The sequence below is a fragment of the Talpa europaea genome (assembly GCF_964194135.1).
Source record: "Talpa europaea genome assembly, chromosome: 4".
Classification (NCBI taxonomy): domain Eukaryota; kingdom Metazoa; phylum Chordata; class Mammalia; order Eulipotyphla; family Talpidae; genus Talpa; species Talpa europaea.
The window spans coordinates 104,851,354-104,876,908 of NC_140070.1; the positions used below are offsets into that span (position 1 = coordinate 104,851,354).

At 40.5% G+C, this 25,555-nt stretch overlaps 2 protein-coding genes across 6 annotated transcripts in view; both read left to right on the top strand.

The window, feature by feature from the left end:
• The window catches only part of KALRN (kalirin RhoGEF kinase), a gene marked incomplete at both ends in the record, with an annotated part of 649,897 nt that extends 648,491 nt beyond the window's left edge, over positions 1-1,406 (top strand). For all 5 annotated transcript variants that reach the window (XM_084231955.1, XM_084231944.1, XM_084231956.1 and 2 more), the window contains one exon: positions 592-1,406. In XM_084231955.1, coding sequence (XP_084088081.1) covers positions 592-1,137 — 546 coding nt within the window. The remainder of the gene's footprint in view (positions 1-591) is intronic.
• Positions 1,407-9,474: 8,068 nt separating this feature from the next.
• On the top strand, positions 9,475-24,575 carry UMPS (uridine monophosphate synthetase; the record flags this gene model as incomplete). The annotated part of the gene is made up of 6 exons (XM_084232211.1): positions 9,475-9,762; positions 15,670-15,823; positions 17,750-18,421; positions 19,758-19,933; positions 21,855-21,969; positions 24,406-24,575. Exons 1-6 carry the CDS (start codon positions 9,607-9,609, stop codon positions 24,573-24,575), a joined length of 1,443 nt encoding a protein of 480 aa, XP_084088337.1. The 5' UTR covers positions 9,475-9,606.
• Positions 24,576-25,555: the final 980 nt, after the last annotated feature.

Genomic DNA, 25,555 nt, shown 5'->3' on the forward strand with positions numbered 1-25,555 from the left:
TAGCTCTGGCCTACACCCCAGTTCTTCTATGCAAAAATAAATATAAATAATTTAAAAAAAAAAAAAAGTTAACAAGCTATGGCAGGGAAACAGCTTAGTGCCCCCCTGCCAGTCATTGCCCTTGAGGGGAGTAAATTCATCTTATTTACTTAAGTTAAAATCCTAGTGAATATTAAACTAGCTTGTCACACACTTTAAGTGTGTCTGTTGTGAATTAATGACAATACACTGAATCACAGTGACATCTAGGGGGAGAGAGGGCAGGGAAGCTGTAACTGCTTAGTATAACTTTATAGAAGGAAGCCAATAATGTCACCTTTTTACTCATGGTGCTCAAATAAAATGAAAATGTCAGTATTTGCTTGATTCTATGTGAGAGTGAGGGGTAGTTAAGAAGACATGATTTTCAACATCAAGTGAGCTCTGAAGTCCGCCTAAATTCAGAGTTTGTTTGGTTAAAAGCCTCCAAAGCACTTTGCATAAGGAATTTCAAAGAATATCAGGGCTACGTTTGAACTAAGGGAGTCCTGCGGGTAGGCAGGAAAGAGCTGAACATCCCCTCTCTTCTTTCCACCTCCTTGGTTTTTGCAGCCTGAAAATCTACTCATTGACCTAAGGATTCCAGTGCCTCGAGTGAAGCTCATCGACTTAGAGGATGCTGTCCAGATCTCAGGCCACTTCCACATCCACCACCTGCTGGGGAACCCAGAGTTTGCCGCCCCAGAAGTGATCCAAGGCATTCCTGTTTCCCTGGGCACCGATATTTGGAGCATTGGGGTCCTGACATATGTCATGCTGAGTGGGGTCTCTCCCTTCTTGGATGAGAGCAAAGAGGAGACGTGTATCAACGTGTGCAGGGTGGACTTCAGCTTCCCACATGAGTACTTCTGTGGTGTGAGCAACGCTGCCAGAGATTTCATCAACGTGATCTTACAGGAAGACTTTCGGCGGCGGCCCACGGCAGCCACCTGCCTGCAGCATCCCTGGCTGCAGCCCCACAATGGAAGCTACTCCAAGATCCCCCTGGACACCTCCCGCCTGGCATGCTTCATAGAGCGCCGCAAGCACCAGAATGACGTGCGCCCCGTCCCCAACGTCAAGAGCTACATCGTCAACCGGGTCAACCAAGGGACGTAGCCCGGCTCCCGGCCTGGAGGTTTCACATGGAAGTGCAGTGTGAACCAAAGCAAGACTGAATGTGTCTGTAAATAATCTGTTAATTATTCCACTCCATGCGGTTTTCTGGATTGGGAGATGTACCTCTTAAACCTCGTCAGTGGCTATTCAGGGTCTGAGCAGCAGTAAAATCACCGGAAATCCAGGGCCTTACCAGAAGGTCATTCAGAAGAGATAAAGCGGCAAAGAGTCACAGAGTATAAGAAGAGGGGCAAGGATAACGAGAATATTTGCTGTTACAAAATTTTGCTTGTGCATTCCAAAATGAGTGGTTAACTGGGCAAAATGAGCTCACCATAGGGAGTATCAAAGGTTTCTGCCTTTGCTAAAATTTTAAGCAAAAAAAAGTTCTATTTAACAGAGATGTCATGTATGTCCACTACGCTGGTTTAGATTACTTAGATATAGTTTCTTAATAGCATACATATTCTCATACAGTTAAATATTACCCATTCAGGTTTCAGAGTTTTATAATATAGAGATATATATGAAATCAAGCCTAAGTAACTTTGAGTGCTCCAGTTAAGACAGTAATTTATTTACCGAAGCATTACTTTGTTTTGACTAAGCACAATTAGATGACAACTTTTTTAGAGCATTTTATAAATCTTGTATAGAAATCTTTTACCAGAACCTGTGCATTAACAGAAAGCAAGGTCACCTTTTTGCAATCTGTGAGGAAGATGATTTTTCTCTCAGTCACAGGTGTGATTAACATAGGTTCTGTGTATGAAATGCTACCCCCAAATTCACTGGCAGCTCAGAGTTAGTCTGGCAGGAAAACCTGCCAGGAAATAAGTCCCCAAACAGGAAGGGTTGTGGGGCTATTTTTCTGTCTACACTTGGTTTGAAATATATAATGAATATAACAGGTTCATACAAAAGGGCCAATAGAAACCTTCCCTGAAGTTCCTATGAACAACATAACAACACTTTCTGATTTCTTCTACAGCTGTAGAATGCACTCCTCAGAAAGTTGGCTTGCTTTATTTTTAACCCCTGTAGGAGCCAAGGGGTGCTTACCAAAAGGAGGCAGCCATAGAGGCCTTGTAAAGGCCTGGTCCCAAGTCCTTTTTAAAGCCATGGAATAAAATCTGATACATCACTCTGACAGAGCATTGAGTTTTCACTGCGATGGCAATACCTATCACCGCTCAGCTGTCAATATTTCCTTGGACCAAAAGGACTAATTGCGCTTTGAGGCCAACACTGCGCTCCAGTGTACGTTCTCCAGACAAGATGATTATGAACCGCCCTTTTTTCCATTGATGGGGAAAAAAACTAAACCTGGGAATTTCGTGATTTCCTTTTTATGTTTCAGGAAGAGTTTTTGTTTCTGTGTTTATACACGTCCACCCTTTGTTTCCTAGAGTATGTTCTGAAAATTGCTGTTATGCAAGTAGTATTTTAAAAATTATAACTCAAGTGTTTGTCTACATCAGGTTTAATGGCATTGCTTCTGTCCTATAGTAGGATTGAGATAGTTAAAATCATGCAGCAGAAAATTACAATCAGAGTTTAGGAAGGATAAATAGAAGTATAAACTATCTAAATAAAAAAGAATGGTGGAAAAAGCCTGAACCTTAATATGTAACTTATTCCCACAGTGGAAATGTAGAATTAAAAATGCCTATCTTTCTTTTCCATTGGCCTCAGAGTTAACTTCCTCATCCACACTCCACCTCATCCCATCCAAGATTATAGATTAATAAACCAGTAGAAAGTACAAGCAATAAGACTAGATAGAACTTCATATTTTCAGGATTAACCAAATCTATGGAAAATGACTCAAACTGTTATCTGTTTCCTAATTTTCAAATGACCCTGGGTCATCAAGGCTCACTTCCTCAGCCCTCTCTCGACTAACCTTCCATGCTCTTCATTTAAACTTATGTGTATATATAAATAGTATAGGATACAATAATGTAAATTTTAAAACATATTTACTAAAAACACTTTTAGTAAACATGTCTTCATTATGAGAGACAGCATAACAGAAGAAAGCCTGGTCGCTTTCCAAGGATTCCCAATGTCCGTCACTGTGACTTGGCTAGTTCTGTGGCATCCGCTGTGGCTGATGACTGAAAATCCCCTGCTGAGGCATTTCGAGTTGTTGCGGCCATGTTGGAGACAAGCTGACTTTCTGCTTGAGAGGAGGAGAGTCTAGGACAACGGCCATAGGTTACACAGGGGGGCGTTGTTGAAATCCTGTTGTGGGGAAGACAATTGATAGGTTAGAGCCAAAGCTTTTATATCACCTTTGAATCAAAGTTGAAATGGTTCAGACATGAGGTTGCATGGAATCCCACACCCCAAATTCATGTATTGGGGAAGTGAGGAGACAGGAGCCAAGAGAGGAGGGACATAGAAGTGAAAAGTAGTATGATTCTCTTAACTGGAGCCAAAGTACAATCATTAGAGTAGAATGAATTTAATAGAGGCCCCAAGAGAAAGGGGGTATATTTTATATAGTTTGAAAACTGAAGAAAATTAATAGGGAGGCTCCCTATCTGCAAAACCCCTGGTCCCTCCCAAAAGGGAAAAGATAGTGGTCCCAGTTCAAAAAAATGGGCACAGCAAGTTGGAAATAACAAGGAACCCTAGAAGATGAGACTGGAAAATGTATTTTAAGTTGCTCTGCAGGCAAACTTAGGAAGGAATGAAAAATCAGGGACCACTTTCTAATAGCTGTTTTGGCAAAAATATTTATACTTGGTAGTAGGGAAGAGAAGATAGTCCACTTCTACTATAATTAAGGTAGTTCTTGAAGTCAAGACTTAACTAGAAATTAGTGAGAGAAAACCTCCAATCGGAATGAGAAAAATAAATGTTGGCTAAAGTCACAAGTTGCTTGCTTGGCTTATACTCATTGCAGTGGGTTTTGGGTTTTGTTTTGTTTTGTTTTGTTTTGTTTTGTAAGGGTAGGATGCAGAAAGATGGAAAAGATCAGGGACAACCCATAATAATTTTAAAAGGTATAACAATTTACTGCATATTTTTCATTTGTTTCAGATTAAATAGATTTATATCTGCTTGCATCTGAATATGGGAACATTTTTAAGAAAAAAAAAATACAACATTGGGGGCACCGTTAGGTCTCTCACAGCCATAAACACCCTTGGGAGAGTAGAGGAGGCAGTAGAGGAAAGCTGGCTTCACCGCTTTGTGGTTCACAAAGACTTTATAAATAGTAGTGCCTTTCAGAGGGGAGGATGGGAGATAAAGAAGTTCATTGTATTTAGATTTACTGATATTACAGCATTTTTCTTTATTTTTAAATATCTTTTAAATAAAAACATCTGAATATAGGGTGAGCCCAGGAATTCTTGAGTTTCAACCTCAGCTATTCCTATTCGTCCTTTCTTACAGAAAGTCTGTTTTTTCCTGCCCCAAATGCCCCCATTGGTAAAATGGGTATTGGGGTGGGGAAGGAGGGAGGATATTCATGTCATAGGGAATGTTGGGAAAATACTTTAGTAGGAAATGCTTAGGAAATACTTTGATTTTTAAAAAGTGCTACACACTGCCAGTGCTAAGAATTTTATTGATGGTAACTTTGAACATTCCAAGTTTTCAATATTCATGTCTTTAGATACCATTTGCAAACTCATAAGATTAAATTCTGTAAATTGATTTTAATTTGAAGTACGAGGTGCTCTTTGTCTAAATGTTATTTGGTCTTAACCTGTAATTTCAGTCATTTAAAAGCTTGTCTACAGGAAAAGGTTAGGAGAGTTGATGAAGTCTTATGTCAAAAAAAGACTGTTTTCTCCAGTATTTCTTAGGGCAGACGCAGAGTAAGATGCCTTCCAAAGCAACAGTTACTTTTTCTTTTCAAACTTTATGTGCTGGAAAAATTGATGAAAAACCAAAACAGACACTTTTCTCATTGGGAAAACAGAAGTGAAAATAAAAGGTTTTCTGACACTACAATTCTTTTCTGCAGAGTCTCACAAGCATCTATAGAAGAGGCAAATCAAAGGTCTAAAAATTAGTTAAACTGCTAGTTTTGGGAGGGAAAATCTTGTATTCTTTTTTCTTTTAAATCATTAGGTGTGTCAGAAGTAGCTTGTTTGCTTTCCTATAGTCTCCATCATTAAACTTCCATGAGTTAGTTATTAAGTTATTACTTTTTTCTTGCCTGTGTGGAAGAGTGTGGAAATTTAAATTTGTGAGAATATGAGGGAGCAAATATATTATAAATTAATGGCAGATATTGCTGTTTATTAATTAAAACTTTGTCCCATGAATTTGATAAAAGAGGAAATGTTTCAAACATTAGAGGTCTCTGTAGTTTGGCAAAAGAGCAAACTCACCACATCCTGTTTAGTTTTAAGAAATGTGGATCTTACTCCTTTTCTCTTGTGTGGCATCTATGTGGGGTTTGGAATTAGGCAAATGAAAATGTGAGCTTTCAGAGAATGTATTTGCATTATGACTTTTCTTAAATACTTAAAATCTAGGGATCATTTAGAAATGAATGCTTGAACCTGGGGTGGGTTTAGGAAAGTTGAGATTGACATATACTCCAGCAAGAAAAGGGAAGCTACCATATTAATACTTATTTTCTAAAATCCTTAAGACCCTCAGTTATTACATTAATTCTCGAGGGTTAAAAAGGGCTGCGATTTGTCTGTAAAACCGGATGTTTCTAATGGAAAATTATTCAGAAATAATAGAACACAGAAATATCAGTCATATTTTCTATGAAAGGCATTTCTTCCTCATTTTCAATATATAGGGATGTTAGCAGAAAAGGCAATTACCCAGAGGCAGATTTTCATCATTAAGGGACATTTATGGAAAGTTTGAAATAAATACACATAAGCGATTGCGTTTTCCTCTCAGCTTGTTTGCTGAGGGTTTATAAAATGTGATCAGATTTGGCTTTTTATTCAAATGATCAAGATTAACTGTTTATTCAAAAATTGTTATTTTGGATAGTGCCAGTAGCTGAGAAAAGAGAGGTGGGGAGACGTGCAAATAATCCTTGGGTCCCAATTCCTGAGGCTTAATTTAAGCAAGGAAGAGCTAGCATAACAGAGTTCCATCGATGCCTACTTTCTATCACAAGGTGAATCCACTAGCATTAGGGACTATTATCACAATCTCATCAACTATGGTGATGAATTTGAAGTTAACAAAACATATATCTTCTCTTCCTAACTTAAGCCATATCTGTCATCTCTGTGTTTGGCTTTTTTTGACCCTGGTGCTTTTACTTCTGTTTCTGCCAAACTTCAGCCTACTCTATGGGGAAGGTGAGTAAAATTAGTGATTAGGACGAATGTAAAGACTGTAAAAAAAAAAAAAACCAAACTAAACATACTCTTCAGAATGTGATCCTAGTCAGAGAACAGTAATGATCAAATTACAAACTTGGAAAACATGGATATGTGTACATCTGTACATGTATATAGTGTATATTATGTATGTATATGTTATGCTCATATGCAGAAATCTATCCACAGCCCAGATCGGTCAATTTTTCTACTAGAAAACCATTTAAGGCCATTCAAAACCATTAGAGCTGATTTGTGGGGAGAGATTCTACTCATTTGGTAATTAATTTGCTATCTTTTGAAGCCCACAAAGCCAAATAAACAAAGCCTGGAAATTAGTGGAACCATTGTTTAGGTTATTACTTTTAGCTGGAATCAAAAGTTTCTGTATTTGAATTATTAATAGTCAGTTTGCAAACTGCATTGGTACCTCTTGGTTTTGAGTGACCCCCTACCCCCATCCCACCAAGTCTCTTGAGAGTTTGGGTGGGCTTCTCTGGCCATTCAGATAAAGGGCCTTATCCATAAGTGGACAGGTTTCCCCATAGGGACCATTACACATATGCATATAGTACATACTTCCATCAGGCTTGTAAAATTGATTTAAAATCACTCCACAGTATTGATAAATAGTTCTATATTTTCAAGGTGCAGAAGAATTCCACAGCCTTAATTATTTCAGTGTCTTGCTGGTCTGCCTTAAGTGTATCTTCTGGGTTTTTGGTTGTCTTATTATTTTTAAATTTTTTGCAGTTGTTCATTTTGTATGCACACAATGTCGTTTTGTAAAGGTAGGTTGTAAATATTTTATTTGTAAGTCCAAATCACTCATGTGTAATGTTGTAAAGTGATGACCTGCTGTCTTGTTATTAATTACTACAATAAATGTTATAAGTTATGGATGAAACTTCAAAATGTACACCTCACAAGTTATGCATTCCTATAAATATACTATACTAAAGGTATTATTTCTGGTGATCTTTTCTTTCTAATTTAGACCTTTGTTTAAAGAAAAGAGTAATTTTCTCTCCCTCAAAATATATGAAAGCCATTGACAAGCTGAAAACATCACATCATTGTTATTACCACACTTTTTGCCCAGGATTTTTAAAAGGAAACAATAACTTTGTACCCTGGAGATGTGTTCTACTAAGGTGTTTTTCTCTCCAAAAAATGTGGAATAAGCCTCAAGTGTTGTTGCCAAATATGGGCTTGCTACCAGATGACACAGAAACCAAAAAGCCATGCCATAAGTTTTTGACAAAAGAACCAATTTAATTTGAGGTCACCTGGCAGGAGACTGGAGGCATGGCTCTGAAATCAATTTTCCAGTAAATCGGGCTTTGGACAATACTTACGTGGTTAGAGAACAAATATAGAAAATGAAAGTTGGTAGAGTCTGATTGGTTGCTTTCTGCTAAATCATGGTGTAACTCAAATTTGGGTCCAGAACTCTACCATAATGAGCACCCCTTATTTCTGAATATTGTCTGTCTAACCACGAGACAGGCATTTTAGTTCCATGTCCTGTGTTTATTTTTGGTCCAGGCAATGAGATGTCATTTCAAGGACAGTGAGCACTTTTTGGATCTGCGCTTTGACACAACTTATGACAGATTGTATTTTACCCCCTCTTGTTTCAGCCAGCTTGCCCTGCTGTTCTTGGCCATGGTTTCAGTGTGTGTTAACTTCATTCTTGTGTTTCATATGGCAACTCTGTTAGAAAGGTGGCAGGTCATTTGGATTGGATCTCACTTTATGTATCACACTGAAGTCTGGGTTAGCCTAGGCAGACAAGATCAGATTTTGAAAGGGTCTTTGTGTGCCACCCTCATGCAAGTGAGACTAATTCATCGTACACTATCAATTACAGAGTGTTAGAAATTGAAGCTTTTTGATCAGCTTATGTCACAAAAAACCCCCACAAAAATGGTTTAACATTTGACATTTAGTTCATCAAGATTTTACTGCATTTATTTGAAATGAGAAAGAACTATCAAAAGCATGGCTTTTTACACTGGCAGGTAAGCACAATCTCTTCAGAGAAAAATATAAGGCATGTAGAAATTAGAAATGTAATCAGGATCAATTTGATGAGTAATAATCATGACTCCTGTGGTTTTAAGGGTTATTTTCCCTTCCATAAGGTAAAGTTTTGCCTCCTATCTATAGTGGAATTTTCCCCCCACTGTAAGGGGTTTATTTGTAAAGCCCAAACATGCTTGGATTTTTTTTTTTAATAGGCTCCCAAGAGTATCGTCCCAGATAACCTCAATAACGGTCCCAGATAACCTCAATAACGATCAATTCATCCTCCTCTATTATCCGCCCAGTCTATTTGCTGTGCATGATGTGCCAGGTGCTTGAGATAGTCTAACAGGGATAAAACACATATCTTCTTCCAGGACTCCGTGGTACCTACAGAACAGGTAATGAACAATTACTATCAACCTTAGAAAACCTGTGATGAAATTAGCACAGTTAAACGGATTTTATCCGCAGAGTTGCAAATCAGAAAACCTATCCTCAAGATTAAGAGTTATGTGCTCAGTGAAAATGTTCTGCTGAGCTCTTTTTCACTAACCGCAAGTAGATAAAAGAAAACATTGGGGGTGGGGGTGGGGGGAGTTCAGTTCCGTTATCTTGAGTACTTTACATTGCCCCTTTTCCTAGGCCATGTGCAAATTGAACCAGATGCCCTGAAGTAATATTCGCTTTTTCAGAACTTAACAAGTAATTTGTGGAAAAGCGGTAGTGGGAGGCGCGGCGAGCTCCTGGTTAATAATAGTTAAATAACAAGCGTGGTCTCAGAAAAGAGATAATTAAGGGAACGAGTTAAGCGAGCATTGGGCAATACAAAGTGGGCGGGATTTATAAAAACTCTCTTGAGAGGTTTCACTTTATGATCCAGCAGTCAGTCTAATTATTAAACTGCTGCGATCCTATCCAGAGGCGGTCAAGGGACGACCAGGTCGCCACACCCGCGGCCACCGCCCGAAGCCCACAGCCTAGTGCCTTTTTGGCGCGCAGGGAGCGCGCGGCGACGCGCCGGGAAGGGGAGCGGAAGAGGCGGGACTCCGGAGTGACGCCATCCGTGCGCCGGCGCGACGGGCGCCGCAGGATTCGCGCCACCTGGGAGCTCACCGCCATGGCGCCTGTGGGTACAGCTTTGGGCTCTTTGGTAACGAGTCTGTACGACATGCAGGCTTTCAAGTTTGGAGACTTCGTGCTGAAGAGCGGACTCTCCTCCCCCGTCTATATCGATCTGCGGGGCATTGTGTCTCGACCGCCTCTTCTGAATCAGGTACCAGCCCGGGAAGTGGAGGCAGGGCGGGGTGGCTGGAACGCGTCTAGGAGAGATGGTTGTGAAGGGCTGGGGGGAAAGTGGAATTGGAGTTGCACTGTGAGTGAGAGCAGAAAGAGCCAGACAGGCCTGCAGGGTCGGTTAGAGCAGAACAAAAGCCAGGTACTATTAGGTTTTGGAGTTCTAAGGAGCAGCCTCTTCTTGAACCCACTGGCAGGCTGGAAACTCGTTTTGTGGCTATTCCTTTCACAGTTGTTTGAAAGGAGTTCTGTGTATTGAGAGAGAGAGAGAGAGAGAGAGAGAGAGAGAGAGAGAATGAATATGTATATGTATACATTCAGGTGTACTTGTGGATTGGATTGTTCTCACCGTTCAAAATTACTCAATGCTGCCAAATCTTCGGTGATGCATCGTGTCGTTGCTGAGAAAATGAATGATTATGACAAATTGTGTGCTTTTTTTTTAACAAGTCATCGGTTCTTAAAATTTTTCATGCTAGATCTTGGTGAGTCTGTGGGTGAGGGTGTGAGAATTGGTAGTTAAGTAGGAAGGAATTCAAAGCACCTGACTGTAACGTGTACTTAATCATGCAAATTGGGTTTCTCAGCATTTGCAACCCCGGAAAGCAGTAGAATTAACATTAAATGCTCTTCAGAAATAACAGAAGTAAAACCAGTGAATCACCAAAGTAGTAATTAGCAAAAGTTTATCGTGCACACACCAAAAAGGCAGTTTGCAGACCAACAGCACTCAAACCCAAACATGGAATGAGACTTGGGATTATACTGCTAAAAAGCAGCTTGTACAGGGCCTCCCCGGTGGCGCAGCGGTTGAGCGCTGGGTTGCGAAGCTGCCCGCGGCCTCTGCGGCGCCAGTTCGATCCCGGCTGCTCCCCGGCCACCGGAGGAGGGTCCCACATGGCGCGCAGACCTCTCCTGCCGCCCGCTGCTCCCCTCAGCAGTGTACTTCGGTCCTTCTGCCTGTTCTGCTCCCCGCTCTGGCTCTGGTGAATTCTCTCACCCTCCCGCGCTTCTGACTGTACCCAGTGCATGTATAAACAAAACAAACAAATAAATAAATAAAGCATGCCTCTATTAAAAAAAAAAAAAGCAGCTTGTATAATTAGGGGTGACTGTCCTTAGGAGTGATTGGTTAAAAGGTTAGAATTTTCCTTGGTTTTTCTAATAATCTTGGGAACAGTTGTGAGTTTTGCTTATTTCCAGAGGCTTAGACAAGAAATGACTCAGGTGAAGTTCATCTTGCAAATAGGCTCAATCAAGGTTTGCTTGTAAGACTAAATTGGTTTTGTCTGCTCAGGGAATTTGTTTTTAATTTATCATTGATTTATAAAATAATATAAATTTATTATATAAATCTTCACCTCCATTTGTTTGTAGGCCTCCCTTCACACCCCACCAAAGTTCTAGTGCCCTTCCCACTGATACCGGAATTGTCAGGCCTAGTCTCCCAGCCGGGATCGGATTTCAGGCTGCAGGGCAGCGCTGAGCCCCAGCCGCTAGACCCCCACGGGTTGGTGTCTCACGAAGCCGCGGCAGGAACTTCGCAGACGCTCAGGCAAGCAAGCGAGAAGAGGCAGGTTTGTTTAGAAGAAAAAGTTTATTGAGGAGAAAAAGAGCAGAAATAAAGTGGGACTCCCAGGCCAGGGAACTGGGAGGGGCAAGGAAGCCAAAGCAGAGTCGTGTCTTAGGGAATATATACCTTTTTTTCCCTCATTATTCTAAAACTTCACCAGTCTCTTTGTGATTGGTTAGTTCTCGGCTGTCTTACTTAATTTGCTACTGAGTGGGGGATCTTCACATTCCTTATCTAACAGCTTTCTCTTTCCCCATTTGTTGCATCTTTAAATTTATGGCCCAGTCTTCTGGATGGGCATCCCTGCATTGAAGTTAAACAGCTGCCCTTCTAATGTGACCATAAATTAAACCACTCTCCATTTCTCCAATCTCCGCCTCCCTTTACCACCTGAAGGAAACCAGGACCAGCGTTAACAATGTTGTCCTTGGTCCTGGCATGTTTGTTTTTCCTAATGGAATGGGTTACTTTCCCTTGCTTGTCCTTATCTCTGAAGCCTCCCTAAATTTTTCAGAGGTCCCCTCCTGCACTATCCCTAAAACTGCTTAATAACCCTAGCTTGCCCTGTCTCACCACTATCTGGTAGATTCCCTCTGCTCTTCTCTCGCTCCTACCTCCATGCCCTACCCCTCTTGTAACCCCTGTATTTTTCAGAGTCTAAGAGTTGTTTTGTTGTGATTGAATACTTTTATAGTCAATGTGTGAGAGAACCCATCTGTCTTTTACTTTCTTGTTTCATTTAGCATTTTCACCTGAAGTTCCTTCCATGTTGTTGCAAAAACAAGATTTCATCTTTTTAAGTACCTGAGTAGTCCTAATTCCATTAATGAACTGGACTCCATAGCCAGTCATCTCTCAATGGGCATTTATGTTTCCATGTCTTAGCTATTGTGAATACTGCTCTAGTGAACATAGAGTTGCATAAATCTTTGCAAATTGGCATTCTCATTCTTCACATTAATCCGTAGGAGAGATGGCTGGGTCATAATGGTATTTCCATTTTTATTTACGTAACTGTTTTCATAGTGGCCATGTTAGGGGGAGAAGGATGTCCTAAAGTTAATTTCACACGGGCTTTGTGGACTTCACCCCCACCCCAGGCCAGAGCCAAAGACAATGGGAACTCCAAATCCCATCACCACCAAAGGGAAGGTGGCTGGGACCTGAGGGTGGGGCTAAGCAGCCAAGTTGGTATAAAGGCAGACACGTGGGCTTTGGAGGGGTCCCCATTTTGGCTCTCCATCAGCTAGCAGCGTACGGCCAGCTCTGAGAGTGACTTTGGGTTTCCAGGTCGGCGGATCGGGTAGGACGCATTAAAGACTTTATTTCCCTATTTTCTCCCTGAGTTGTACATTTTCCTTATTTCCTTTTCCCTTTTAAATAAACCTTTTATTAACCTTTTGTGTGTGCCTGTAGTGGGGTATTAATAAGTCCTTTTTTAAGCGTGCGGGTGAGGACCCACAGCCAGGCATCCCGTTCAATATCGGGGCTGCCCTATAACAGCCGCACCAATTTACCTTCCCATTAACAGAGTCCATTTTTTCTCAACCCCTCACCAACATATTTGTTTTCAGTCTTTGAAATAGGCCATTCTCACAATGTAAGATACCTCATTGTGGTTTGATTTGCCTTTCCTTACTTATAGGTGAATTTGAGCATTCTTTCATGTGCTTATTGTCAATCTATATTATCTTTGGAGAAGTGGCCTATTCTCTGCCTATTTTTTGATTGGGTTGATTGGGTTACTTGTGGGGGTTTTTGTTGAGTATTTTTCCTGGAAAAATACTATTGGCATTTTAGTAGAGATTGTATTGAATATGTAAATTGCTTTGCCCATTCTAATAAGGTCTTTGTATGGATTCTTTATGTATTTTACATTATGTCCTTGTGAGATGTATGATGAGGATATATCCTATCCCAGTTGGTAGCTTTTATTCATTTTTTGTGATGGTTTCTCTTACTGTACAAAACCTTGTAGCTTTTGATGTAGTCCTATTTTTGCTTTTGTTTCCTTTGCCATTGGAATTGAGATTCCTAAGGTGTTTCTGGTTGATGTCTAGGAGTGTATTGCCTAAGTTCTCTTCTGGTATTTAATGGTTTTAGGTCTTATATCACATTTTTTTTTAAATAAATAATGGTTTTCACTTTTTTTTTTTTTTAAAGATTTATTTATACAAGAGCCTGGGTATAGGCCAGATGTGCAGGAGGGTGAGAGAATTCACCAGAAGCAGAGCGGGGAACAGAACAGGCAGACAGACGAAATACACTGCTGAGGGGAGCAGAGGGTGAGACAGGAGAGGTCTGCTTGCCATGTGGGTTGCTCCAAGGCTGGTGGGGATGGAACCGGCACTGCAGAGGCTGCGGGCAGCTTCACAGCCCTGCACTCAACCCCGCTGCGCCACCGGGGAGGCCCTGCTTTTCTTTCCTACTCCCTGCATGTAACTGTCTAGGTTTTCTAGCACCGTTTGTTGAAGAGGCTTTCCTTTCTCCATTGCATGATCTTGACTCCTTTGTCAAAAATTTAGCTGTCCATATATGTGGTGGTTTACTTTTGATGGACTCTCAATTCTATTCCTTTGTGTGTGTCTGTCTGTCCCAGTAGCATACTGTTTTTGATTACCACCACTTTATAGTATAATTTGAAGTCAAGGAGTGAGATGCCTCCAGTTTTTTTTCATTTTTCTCAGGATTGCTTTGGTTATTTGGAGTTTCTGTTGTTCCGTACAAATTTTAGAATTTTGTTGTTCTGTTTTCTTGAAAAATACTATTGGGATTTTAGTAGAGATTGTATTGAATATGTAAATTGCTTGGGTGGTTTGGCCATTGTAATAATATCTGTTCTTCCAGTCCATGACTCTGGACTGTCCTTCCATTTCTTTTTTTCTTTTTCTTTTTTTTTTTTTTAAGATTTATTTATTTATTTATACAAGCATTGGGTACAGTCAGAAGCGCAGGAGGGTGAGAGAATTCACCAAAGCCAGAGCAGGGAGCAGAGCAGGCAGAAGGACCGAAGTACACTGCTGAGGGGAGCAGCAGGCGGCAGGAGAGGTCTGCGCACCATGTGGGACCCTTCTCCGGTGGCCGGGGAGCAGCCGGGGATCGAACCAGCGCTGCAGAGGCTGCGGGCAGCTTCGCAACCCAGCGCTCAACCGCTGCACCACTGGGGAGGCCAGCACAATATGAGTTAAGCACAAATTTTTCCAACTCAGTCAAGCATTTTTATATTTTTTTAAATGGAGATAGTATCAAATAGCTTTTGAATTCCATTGTAGTCACTAAAAGAGTGATGTGCCAGGGCCTCCCCGGTGGCGCAGCGGTTGAGCGCTGGGTTGCGAAGCTGCCCGCAGCCTCTGTGGCGCCAGTTCAATCCCCAACTGCTCCCCGGCCACCAGAGGAGGGTCCCACATGGCGCGCAAACCTCTCCTGCCACCCACTGCTCCCCTCAGCAGTGTACTTCGGTCCTTCTGCCTGCTCTGCTCCCCGCTCTGGCTCTGGTGAATTCTCTCACCCTCCCGCGCTTCTGACTGTACCCAGTGCATGTATAAACAAAACAAACAAACAAATAAATAAAAACATGCCTCTATTAAAAAAAAAGTGATGTGCCAGTTCTAGTTCATATGTATGTTAATTTTTCAGTACTCTAGAAATTAAATGTCTTATAACTTAAAAGTACTCAGATTTGCCAGGTCTTGAGAAGCACAGGAGCATAATATTTTGAAGACCTCTGATCTAGTTCTCTCTAAAGAACTCTTACTACTTTTCTTTTTAAAAAAAATAGAGTGGTGTTGGGTGGAAGTAAGCATTTCTAGCATTAAAATGTGATTTATGTGGAAAAGGAGTCTACAAGATGTATGTCACAAAATAGACTGTATTTATGAAAATCTTGTGCGTTTTTTTGCAATTTGATTTGTGTTCCAGTAAAACTTTCTTATGGAAACATTTACATTTCATATGGTTTCAGTGTTGTGTTTATTAAATTAATTAGCCAGAGAGTATAGCTAGTAGGTGACCAAACTTGGATTGCTAAGGAAAACTGGGAAGCCTGGAGGCTGTCCTTAATCTTTAGGGTCAGCCTCGGGGCTTTCCCTAACACATTGCCCTAAGAGCAGACTCTCAATTTAGCCCGCTAAAATTCATTCTTGTATTTTCACTTTTACGTTTGTATGGGGTTATGGAGAGGATAATTTAACAAAAGTCATTTGCATTTTTTGGGTCAAGTTTGAGACTCTCTCTCACAGGTTATTACTCTGTAATACCTGGTACATGATTTATACATTTAAAATAGTAATATTTTATGTCTTCATTTTCTTACAGGTTGCTGAGATTTTATTCCAAACTGCTCAAAATGCAGGGATCAACTTTGACACTGTATGTGGAGTGCCTTACACAGCTTTACCTCTGGCTACAGTTATTTGTTCAACCAATCAGATTCCCATGCTTATTAGAAGGAAAGAAGCCAAAGAATATGGTAAAGTCAAAGTAGTAATAAGTTGATATGTATGACCTGATAGAATCTTTTCTTCTTCTAGACACTGATGTTTTCATTAGTCCTTTACGTTATGACCAAGTGCTGTTTGTTTTTTCCCCACCAACTCCTCTCAGGAGCCGAATATTGTAAAAACACATACTTTCACAGTATGTTTATATTTATTTTTTTTCATATATTTTTTAAAGATTTATTTATGGGGAACAGGCCAGATGTGCAGGAGGGTGAAAGGATTCACCAGAGACAGAGCGGGGAATAGAACAGGCAGACTGACTGAAATACACTGCTGAGGGGAGCAGCGGGTGAGATAGGAGAGGTCTGCCACGCCAAGTATCTTTATATTTAAAATTCCTAGAGAGAAATACATAAATAAAAAATTACTTACAAAACTAATTGAAATTCTAAATGTATGGGTTTTTTTAATGGGCCCTTGATTATCAGGTAACCCACATGTTTTAAAAAGTACTTTTTTGGGCCTCCCCTAGTGGCGCAGCAGTTGAGTGCTGGGCTGTGAAGCTGCCCGCAGCCTCTGTAGCATCAGTTCGATCCCCGCCTGCTGGCAAGGGTCCCACGTGGTGCACAGACCTCTCCTGCCGCGCCCACTGCTCCCCTCAGCAGTGTATTTCAGTCAGTCTGCCTGTTCTGTTCCCCACTCTGGCTCTGGTGAATTCTCTCACCCTCCCGCGCTTCTGACTGTACCCTGTGCTTGTATAAATAAATAAATCTTTTTTTTTTTTAAGTACTTTCTTATTGGAATTGACTTGATATTTGAAGATATTGAGGGGTTAATAGGATTTTTTTTTTTTTTTTTGCTTGTTTTATTTTGGTGAGATAGTGCTGTCCTTAAGAGTACTTTTTACAAAAACTTGTGAAACTATGAAATTGGGTGTCAGGGATTTGCTGCTAAAAATTAGGGGGAGGTGGGTGGGTAGGGTTATAGATGAAACATGGGTGTTTTATTTAAGTGTGTTTTGTTAAATATTGTCTAGTTTTGATTGGGATTGTCCATTACAAAAATATATATGAAAAAACACTGCTGGAAAGCAGTGTTCATGTGAACCCCTGCCCGTAAGAAACATAAGAAACAATTATTTCTTCTTCCTCATTCTATCTTGAAATCATTGTGTAAATATGCTTGTTAAGTACTCAATCTTGTATTCTAATCTGATTTAGTTAAGCTTGTGAGTTGAGGGTGGAGGGGGAATTAAGTGAAAAATGAGAAAGGTCAAAGGTGGTACATATGGTAAAGCTCAAAGTGAGCAACATGTCCACCAATTCTGTTTCAAAATAAAGCCAATTGGGTGGTGGGACATATAAAAAATGAGACTATAAATTCACAACCTAAGTTTTGTTTACACTTTGTAGGTTATCTGAAAAGTCTATTTTAAGGATTGGAGAGGAATAAGAATATTTGGTCACATTGCATTATATAATAAATAGGTAGTGACTAGTCTAATTAGTTGCTGATATTTTCCTCCCTGAATTTATATTCTTAAAAAGCAAGTTGATTGTCTGATCTTGAATAATGATCATGTTTATTGATGGGAAAAGGAATGATTTCTTTGATATTGGGTTATTTCATAAGTCTCCTTTACAGGTGATCTTGCTTAAAGGATTCCCATATTTGAAATTTTGATCATAAAACAACTAGTATGTGTTTATACTAGCAAAATAATTGGCTAGTTTTGCTATATTTTATTGTAACTGACATTTCTAGGATAGACACACTACAAAATAGTAAACATGACACATCAGAAATAAAGTAGCTCAAAAGTAAATTATCAGAAAGTAAAATTTAGATCATCTTTTTACCATTTGGTAAATATATGCCAAATTTATACTGTATGATGCATCTTGAGTTGGATGAAGTACATAATTTTAAATTGGAATCAATTTTTTCTTTTCTAGGTACTAAGCGTCTTATAGAAGGGGCTGTTAATCCAGGAGAAACCTGTTTGATAATTGAAGATGTTGTTACCAGTGGATCTAGTGTTTTGGAAACTGTTGAGGTTCTTCAGAAGGAGGGCTTGAAGGTCACTGATGCGATAGTGCTGCTGGACAGAGAGCAAGGAGGCAAGGACAAGTTGCAGGCGCAGGGGATTCGTCTCCATGCAGTGTGTACGTTGTCCCAAATGCTGGAAATTCTTGAGCAACAGAAAAAAATTGATGCTGAGATGGTTGAGAGAGTGAAGCAGTTTATTCAAAAGAATGTTTTTGTGGCAGATGATCATAATGGCTCTCTCTCCTCAATAAAGAGGGCACCCAAAGAACTCAGCTTTGGTGCACGTGCAGAACTGCCCGGGATCCACCCTGTTGCCTCAAAGCTGCTTAGGCTTATGCAGAAGAAGGAGACCAATTTGTGTCTGTCTGCTGATGTGTCAGAGTCCAGACAGCTGCTACAGCTGGCAGACGCTCTTGGGCCCAGCATCTGCATTCTCAAGACTCACGTGGATATTTTGAATGATTTTACTCTGGATACGATGAAGGAGTTAACAACTCTGGCAAAACGCCATGAGTTCTTAATATTTGAAGACCGGAAATTTGCAGATATAGGGAACACAGTAAAGAAGCAGTATGAAGGTAAGTATTATTTAGGAATCTGCAAGAAGCAGAAACCCAGCTAAAACTGGATGAAGACAAAGAAATATAATGGCTCACATCACTGAAAAGTCCAGCGAGAACAGGCCTTAAACATGGCTTGATCCAGAAGCTCAAGGGATCTCTTTGGACTTGCTTTTTCTCTCCATCTCTCTACTTTGCTTTATTCTCTCTTGACTTCTTTGTCATGTAGGCACACTCCTTGCTTACCCCAACCCGGTCACTGTGGTGTAGAATACCTTATTAGCTTGCCTGGGAAATAATGTCCCATCTTTGGTAGTGTGTAGTTGTTAACAATATTTAAACTTCTTGAATGCAGAAGTGGTTGAGGGTAGTTTCCCCAACAAAAAAAGTGGGTGTGTTGGTGCCAGAAAATGAGCTTAATATTTTGAATAATGAAAATTGCAGATGTTGAAAACAATTTAAAAAGCAGTATAGAGTCATAAAATTTATTTTCAGAATGAAAAGATCTGTTGATAGCTACTCTTTTTATGTTAACTAGTAACTCAAAGTAGAGCATATGTTGGATGGAAGAAATGCTTCTCTACCCATCCTTCTATGTAAACTTGTGTCAAATTGTATGTATCTTTTTTTTTTTAAATTTAACTTTACAGACATTTCATGTTACTTAACATTTATTTGGGTCTTTTGAGATACCCTGGTTTTTCTTAAAATAATCCGTACATTTCTTAAGCTATTTCTTTAGGGTAGATTTGTCTATAAGTGACTTTCTTGTGCTTAAGATGGCGTACAATTACTGGTTGCTTAACTGAGTTATACTAACATTTTGCATGTTTACATATGGCTTTTTTCTCCAGGGATTAATTAGGGTTGTTGCTGTCAGCTTTTAAAATGAATAAATTGCCTATTGAAGTTTGAAGAAGTAAAGAGAACTAACAAGTAGATTTAAGAGATAGTGAAGTTACTAAGAGATCCTTGAAGAACGAAAATTTGTCATCTTCAGAGGAATTTCAGAATGTTGATATCTTCAGCACAATAAATGCCCTCTTTCACTGGAGTCCACTTCTAATTGCCCAACACTTGGTGGGCATGAACTTCAGCCTGCAAGGAAAAGCAGTCTCATCAGTATTACTGAGAAACTAAGTATAGAACTTGAAAGTTTTTTCTCATTGTGATTTCTCAGCTAGCTTCCAGGTAGATATATTTTTCACAGATGGAACCATAGGTCAACTGATAAGCACCGAAATTGTTGAAGTGTTTCATTAACATGTTACTAGGAGATTATTTCATTGTAGTTGGTTGCTCGGACAAAAAAATTTGTTTGAAAATTAGCAAATATCTTTTTCCTCTTTCTTAGGTGGTGTCTTTAAAATAGCTTCCTGGGCTGATCTAGTAAATGCTCATGTGGTACCAGGCTCAGGAGTTGTGAAAGGCCTGAGAGAAGTAGGCCTGCCATTGCACCGGGGGTGCCTGCTCATTGCAGAAATGAGCTCCCTGGGCTCCTTGGCCACTGGGAACTACACGAAAGCCGCAGTAAGTGACAGAGGAAATGGGGTGTGTAAGGCTGCCGGGGCTATTACACTGCATGTGGGGAAAGAAGAGACCTTACTCTGGAGGCTAGAAACTGCCCCCCCCCCAAAAAAAAAAACACATCAGCTATCAATGTGATGGTATATTAATATTAGTTCGCTAGAGTTCCCTCATCATTTTATCTTATAGTGAACACTTGAGAGATTTGAATTCTACTCCAAGAGATAATACAGCAACGGATTAGTCAAATACCAAAGTTGTCTTTTTCCTGTCACTATCAGTTGCAACTGAAGAGCTTCTTCCCAGTCATGTAGTTTCTCCCAGTCTTGCAAGTCCTATGGATAGGCACATTCTCAGGCAGCACCAATTAATTGATTTTAATTGGTATTACATATGGGAAAGTTCTTAATCCAGGCAGTTTCTTTTAGTAACTCCCCCATCATTAAAAGTTTTTATATCACCATATACATTGATACCCACTCCCCGTAAAATGAGATAGAGGAAAATGTGTAAACAACTTTTTAGTTATCTAAGTTTCATAGTTGCACACTCACCTAGAAAGGTGGATAGTTCACCTTTACAGATAATTTAAAGACTTTAAAAATTGGCACGGGAATTGTATTTTTATTTTTTTAAAAGACATTTATTTTTAAAAAGATTTATTTATTTATACAAGCACTGGGTACAGTCAGATGCGCAAGAGGGTGAGAGAATTCACCAGAGACAGAGCAGGGAACAGAACAGGCAGACTAACGAAATACCTTGCTGAGGGGAGCAGTGGGTGTGGCAGGAGAGCTCTGTCGCACCATGTGGGACCCTCGCCGGCTGCTGGGTATTGAACCAGCGCTGCAGAGGCTGTGGGTAGCTTTGCAGCCCAGCACTCAACTGCTGCACCACCAGGGGAGGCCCGGGAATTGTATTTTAATATTATTCCAAAGACTGTCCATGGAACTGTGAAGAATTCATATGACCCTAAGGTCAAGTTTAAATCCCACTTGCGAATAAACCACAAATATCTGATTTCCCAACACTTAGAAGCAGAGTGAGTCTACAAATGAGTCCAATATTGTGTGTTCTGGGAGTCTGATTTAAGGACAAGATAGCACTTGTTTGTAGGTGGTATTATTTCGTGGCAAGAATGAAATACTGTGACCCTCAAGGAATAGCCTATTTAGATAGTCAAGTAAACAAACCTAGAGAAACTTCTGTAAATGTAAGGTAATAGTTTTTATATGACAACTGTCTTTTTTTTATTGAAGTTTAGCTACATCTTTTGTACCTAGGCATTAAGTCTTGAATATGGTTTTATGCCATTGCAGTGTTTTGTAGAGTACTCACCTCAAAGCCTTTTTGGAAGTAGGTTGTCCTCCAGTGTTATTACAAATAAGTAGTTATGTAACATTTTGATTTTAGCTATATATCCTATTGAAATTTTTAGGCTATGGCTAATTGGCAGGAAGGGTAATCTTTTTTAAAGATTTATTTATGCATACAAGAGCTGGGGTACCGGCCAGAGGTCTGGGGGCAGTGAGAGGATTCACCAGAGACAGAGTGGGGAGCAGAACAGGCAGAATGACCGAAATATACTGCTGAAGGGAGCAGCGGGTGAGACAGGAGAGGTCTGCTTTGTTATGTGGATTGCTCCCTGGCGGGCTGGGGATCGAACTCGTGCTACAGAGGCTTTGGATTGCTTCATAGTGTGGTACTTAACACCTTGTGCCACCAGGAAGGCCCAGGAAGGGTTATCTTGAGTTCTTTATGGAGCGGGTATATCGATTCATGTGTAAGATGACCTGTTTCAGACGTGGAGTTTATATTTAAATAAGAGGAAGGACATCTATAACATAGCAGTTTCTTACTAAGTTTTTGCTTTATCCTCTGATTAACTACTTTCTTGTAATCTGTCCTATTACATTCAATTTAGGTTGGAATGGCTGAGAAGCATTCTGAATTTGTGGTTGGTTTTATTTCTGGCTCTCGAGTAAGCATGAAACCAGAATTTCTTCACTTGACTCCAGGAGTTCAGTTAGAAGCAGAAGGTAAATCTTTTTCATTTATCATAGTTTCTCCAAAATGCTTGTTACCCAAGTTAGAGCCTAACACAATTTTGTGTGTTATTTTAAAGTTGCTAAAGAGAAAATTTGTCTAGAACAGTAACGAGTCCTTTGACCTGGTGCTACTGACCAGGATGGGGTTGGGGAGCAGGGTGTAGAGAAGATATTAGCCTTCCAGAGTCCTGTATTTCTGGTTTTTGTAGTCCTGTGGGCCCAAGAATGCCAGGCCCCTCCTGGCAACTAGGATCAGGGGCTCAAAAGGTATTCTCTGTGTAGACTGTGCCCAAGACTTTAGTTGTAGGTGAATTTAGGGAGCAAGGCACACCTGAGATTAGTTTTTAGCAACTAGTACCTGCTTGCCATCCTCAGAAACTCATTGGGGAGCGCCTCTTCTACGTGCACATACCATCCTTGCCAGGAAGGTTGAAAGGGTATAAATATGGCACCTGACCATGCTTCCATCTTTGGAGGTCTTGACTGGCCTTCACCCATACATCAGGCATGCCACACTGAGCAAGTAAATCTCCACATGCCATCCTGGTGCTTTCAGATTACTGTCTCTTAGGTCCTAGGGTGAGTTTGCCTGCAAGTTCTCTATAGAGGGACTTGTCAGTTTACCACTCTGAGTTACCCTGGATATATGCCCCATGCTTTTCAAAGCTGGTACAGACCCATCAATCCTTGGGTATAAGCTAAGGGTGTACAGACCCCTTACCACTATGGGTCACTGCTGGGTTCCTGGCAAGAGAAGTCTCTGCCTTGCTGTGGTCCTTTTGTCCTATGTGGAGGTGCTTTTCAATTTAGCAGGGTTTTTTGGGAGAAAATTGTTTCATATATAGTTGTACATTTGGTGTGTCTGTAGGAGGTGTTGTGTTCAGGGTCTTTATAGTACCATCTTGCCTTTTTTTAATTAAGTGCCTTAGACTGAGAATTCAAATAAATCAAGGAATGGTAAAAGTACATCAGAGTTAAAGAGTACTAGAGGTTTTCTACATAGTTTCCCAAGTTTCCCATTGTAGATTTCATATATTCCCCAGTAGGCTTCAGCAGAAAGATGCACCTATCTAAGCTGTTATAGCAGTAGTACTTGACAACTTTTGGCCTTTTTTTTTTAGCTCCACATTTGAAATAAATGTGGATACCTGACACTTCCATTTAGTGACCACGTATCTAAGTCATTTTACTTTTAGTCTCATTCTTAGTCTGTAAAATGGAGTTAACATTCACTTTATAGGGTTGTTTGGGAACTTTCATGTTTAGAAGCCCTTAACAGTGTTTTGGCACAGACTAAGCACTCTGCTTGTCAACTCTTACTGTTTCTCGTAAGCCCTCACAATTCTTTTGACTAAATAGTACCGTTGAGAGCTAAGCTTCTAAGGGCTAATTAAAAGCATCTTGGATTTGAAATATAAACCATTTAGCAGAAGGCTTCTAGAATAGCACAATTTAAAAAGGAAAAAAAAAGCAGTGGAGGCCTCACTGCCAGATTCCTCGTTTTGTTCCCAAGAGAACAAATAGCCTGGGCTAATACACCACTGAGAATCCCACGGTGTGGTTGTAAGACTGAGGCACCCCCTACATCTTCCCCTGTATTAGAAGGGATACAGGCATTAGTGTGATTGAAGTTGGATGGAAGAGGGACTTGAAATGGTGGTATGCAGGAGATGGTGAGGCGGGCACTGCCCTTGACCCAGCTGAAGTGCAGAGGAGCTGGAATGCCACAAAGGCTAGAAGGGCAATGGCAAAAATGCTCTAGACTGTGCCCCTCTCATACCCTTTTGGATCCATACTGGCGCTGTGAAGCATACTCACAGGCTGCCAAGTCTTAGATCTGGGACCACAGAGAGACTAAAAGAGTGTCATATACTCCTGCCCCTCGGTATATCCATGATAGCAGCTTGTCTTCTATGCTTCTCCCCGCAACTGCCATTTACTGGCCTAAGCACCTACAGTAGACAGTAAAAAATAAAGCCATAGCAACACCCGCAGGAAAAACAAGACATGAACATCTCAGTTCTAAGTTGCTGATCCAAATTCCAAATGGACAGGCAGATAAATACAGTTTCAGGCTGGTTGAAATCTCCGGCTCTCCATAAACCAAACTCAGACATGAACGTTTTATTCTTAGCAAAGAGTTCAGACAGCTCTCCTAATGAAACTTAAATCCAAATCTCTATAGACACCAGAAAAGCCCATCAATAAAGTCCTCATTACACATAAGTGAACCTTTCTGCCAAAAGCCCATCAAGCACTCAGACTATGTAGAAACCCTAAGCCTGCTTTGACTCACCTGTGTACAAAAAGGAATTAGAAAGTAAAATCATTTTTTATTAAAGCAGGTTAGATACTATTTTAGAAAAGTATTGACAGATTTTTCTGATTTTTATACTGTTATTTAACTGACTTTTGTGTTTTTTGCAGGGGATAATCTTGGTCAGCAGTACAACAGCCCACAAGAAGTCATTGGCAAACGAGGTTCTGATATCATCATTGTAGGTCGGGGCATAATAACAGCAGCTAATCAACTGGAAGCAGCTGAGATGTACCGAAAAGCTGCTTGGGAAGCTTACTTGAGTAGACTTGGTGTTTGAATGTTTTTTGTGAAGGCCTGAAATGCGCTGGCTTGAAATAAGCAGACTTACTACTGCTTGGATTCTTTCAGGGACCTTGTATTGTGACATCTGGGGTGTTGGGCTCTAGGAAATACTGAGTGGCTTATAAGCACAACTGTTATAGTTTATTTTCAGGTATTCTTTTATAGATCTGATGTTGGCTGGACAATCTCAGCCCTGACTTTGTTAGGGAGATACCCTCAAATTTGGAAGCTAGCTCTAGATCAAACTGCTTTAGCTTCTTTTAATTGCCATGAGACAAAAAGTTTAGGATATTAAGCTAAGCCCAGTACACCATTTCTTGTGTCTAGTGTGATACTTTAGGTATGCAAATGGTGCTGGTTCCCTGAACTCTTGTTACTCACAGAGAGAGCAAGGTGACCATAGCGAAGTCCATGCAGCCAATGTCTGGCTCTCACTGCACGAAGTGGAGCAGGTTCCACCTCACCTTCTGCCTAGGCAGGCAGCAGTTTTGGGCCTGTGCTGAACCTCGGTCGCATAGCTTCCTTTCCCACTATTGGGGTTACAAGTGAACTGGCTGCTGCTTTGTTTGAGTCCATTGGGAGGCTTGCTCAAGGATCCCACATAATTGTTCTGTCATTGACATGGGAAGTCAACCTTGGCAAGAAATGAGACAAAGGAGTCCAGCAGCAGCTGTCATTGACATTTCTGCATTTCCACTGGGGACATCCACCTATCCTCATACACTCCCACCTTTACATGTGTAGCATAATTTCTGACTAGATTTCCAATATTTTGGAATGGCCCCTACTCTGCATGTTCAAAACCCAGTTTGAGCAGAGACAGGATGGCACTTGCGTTTGAAGCTTCAGTTCACCAGCATACTTGTATGGTCGTACCTGTAGCCCACAGCAGATGTCAGGACACTTAGTCAACAGTTGTTCCATCCCTGATCACCCCCCACTCTCCTCTCCAGTAATTCACAGCCTATTCCATCT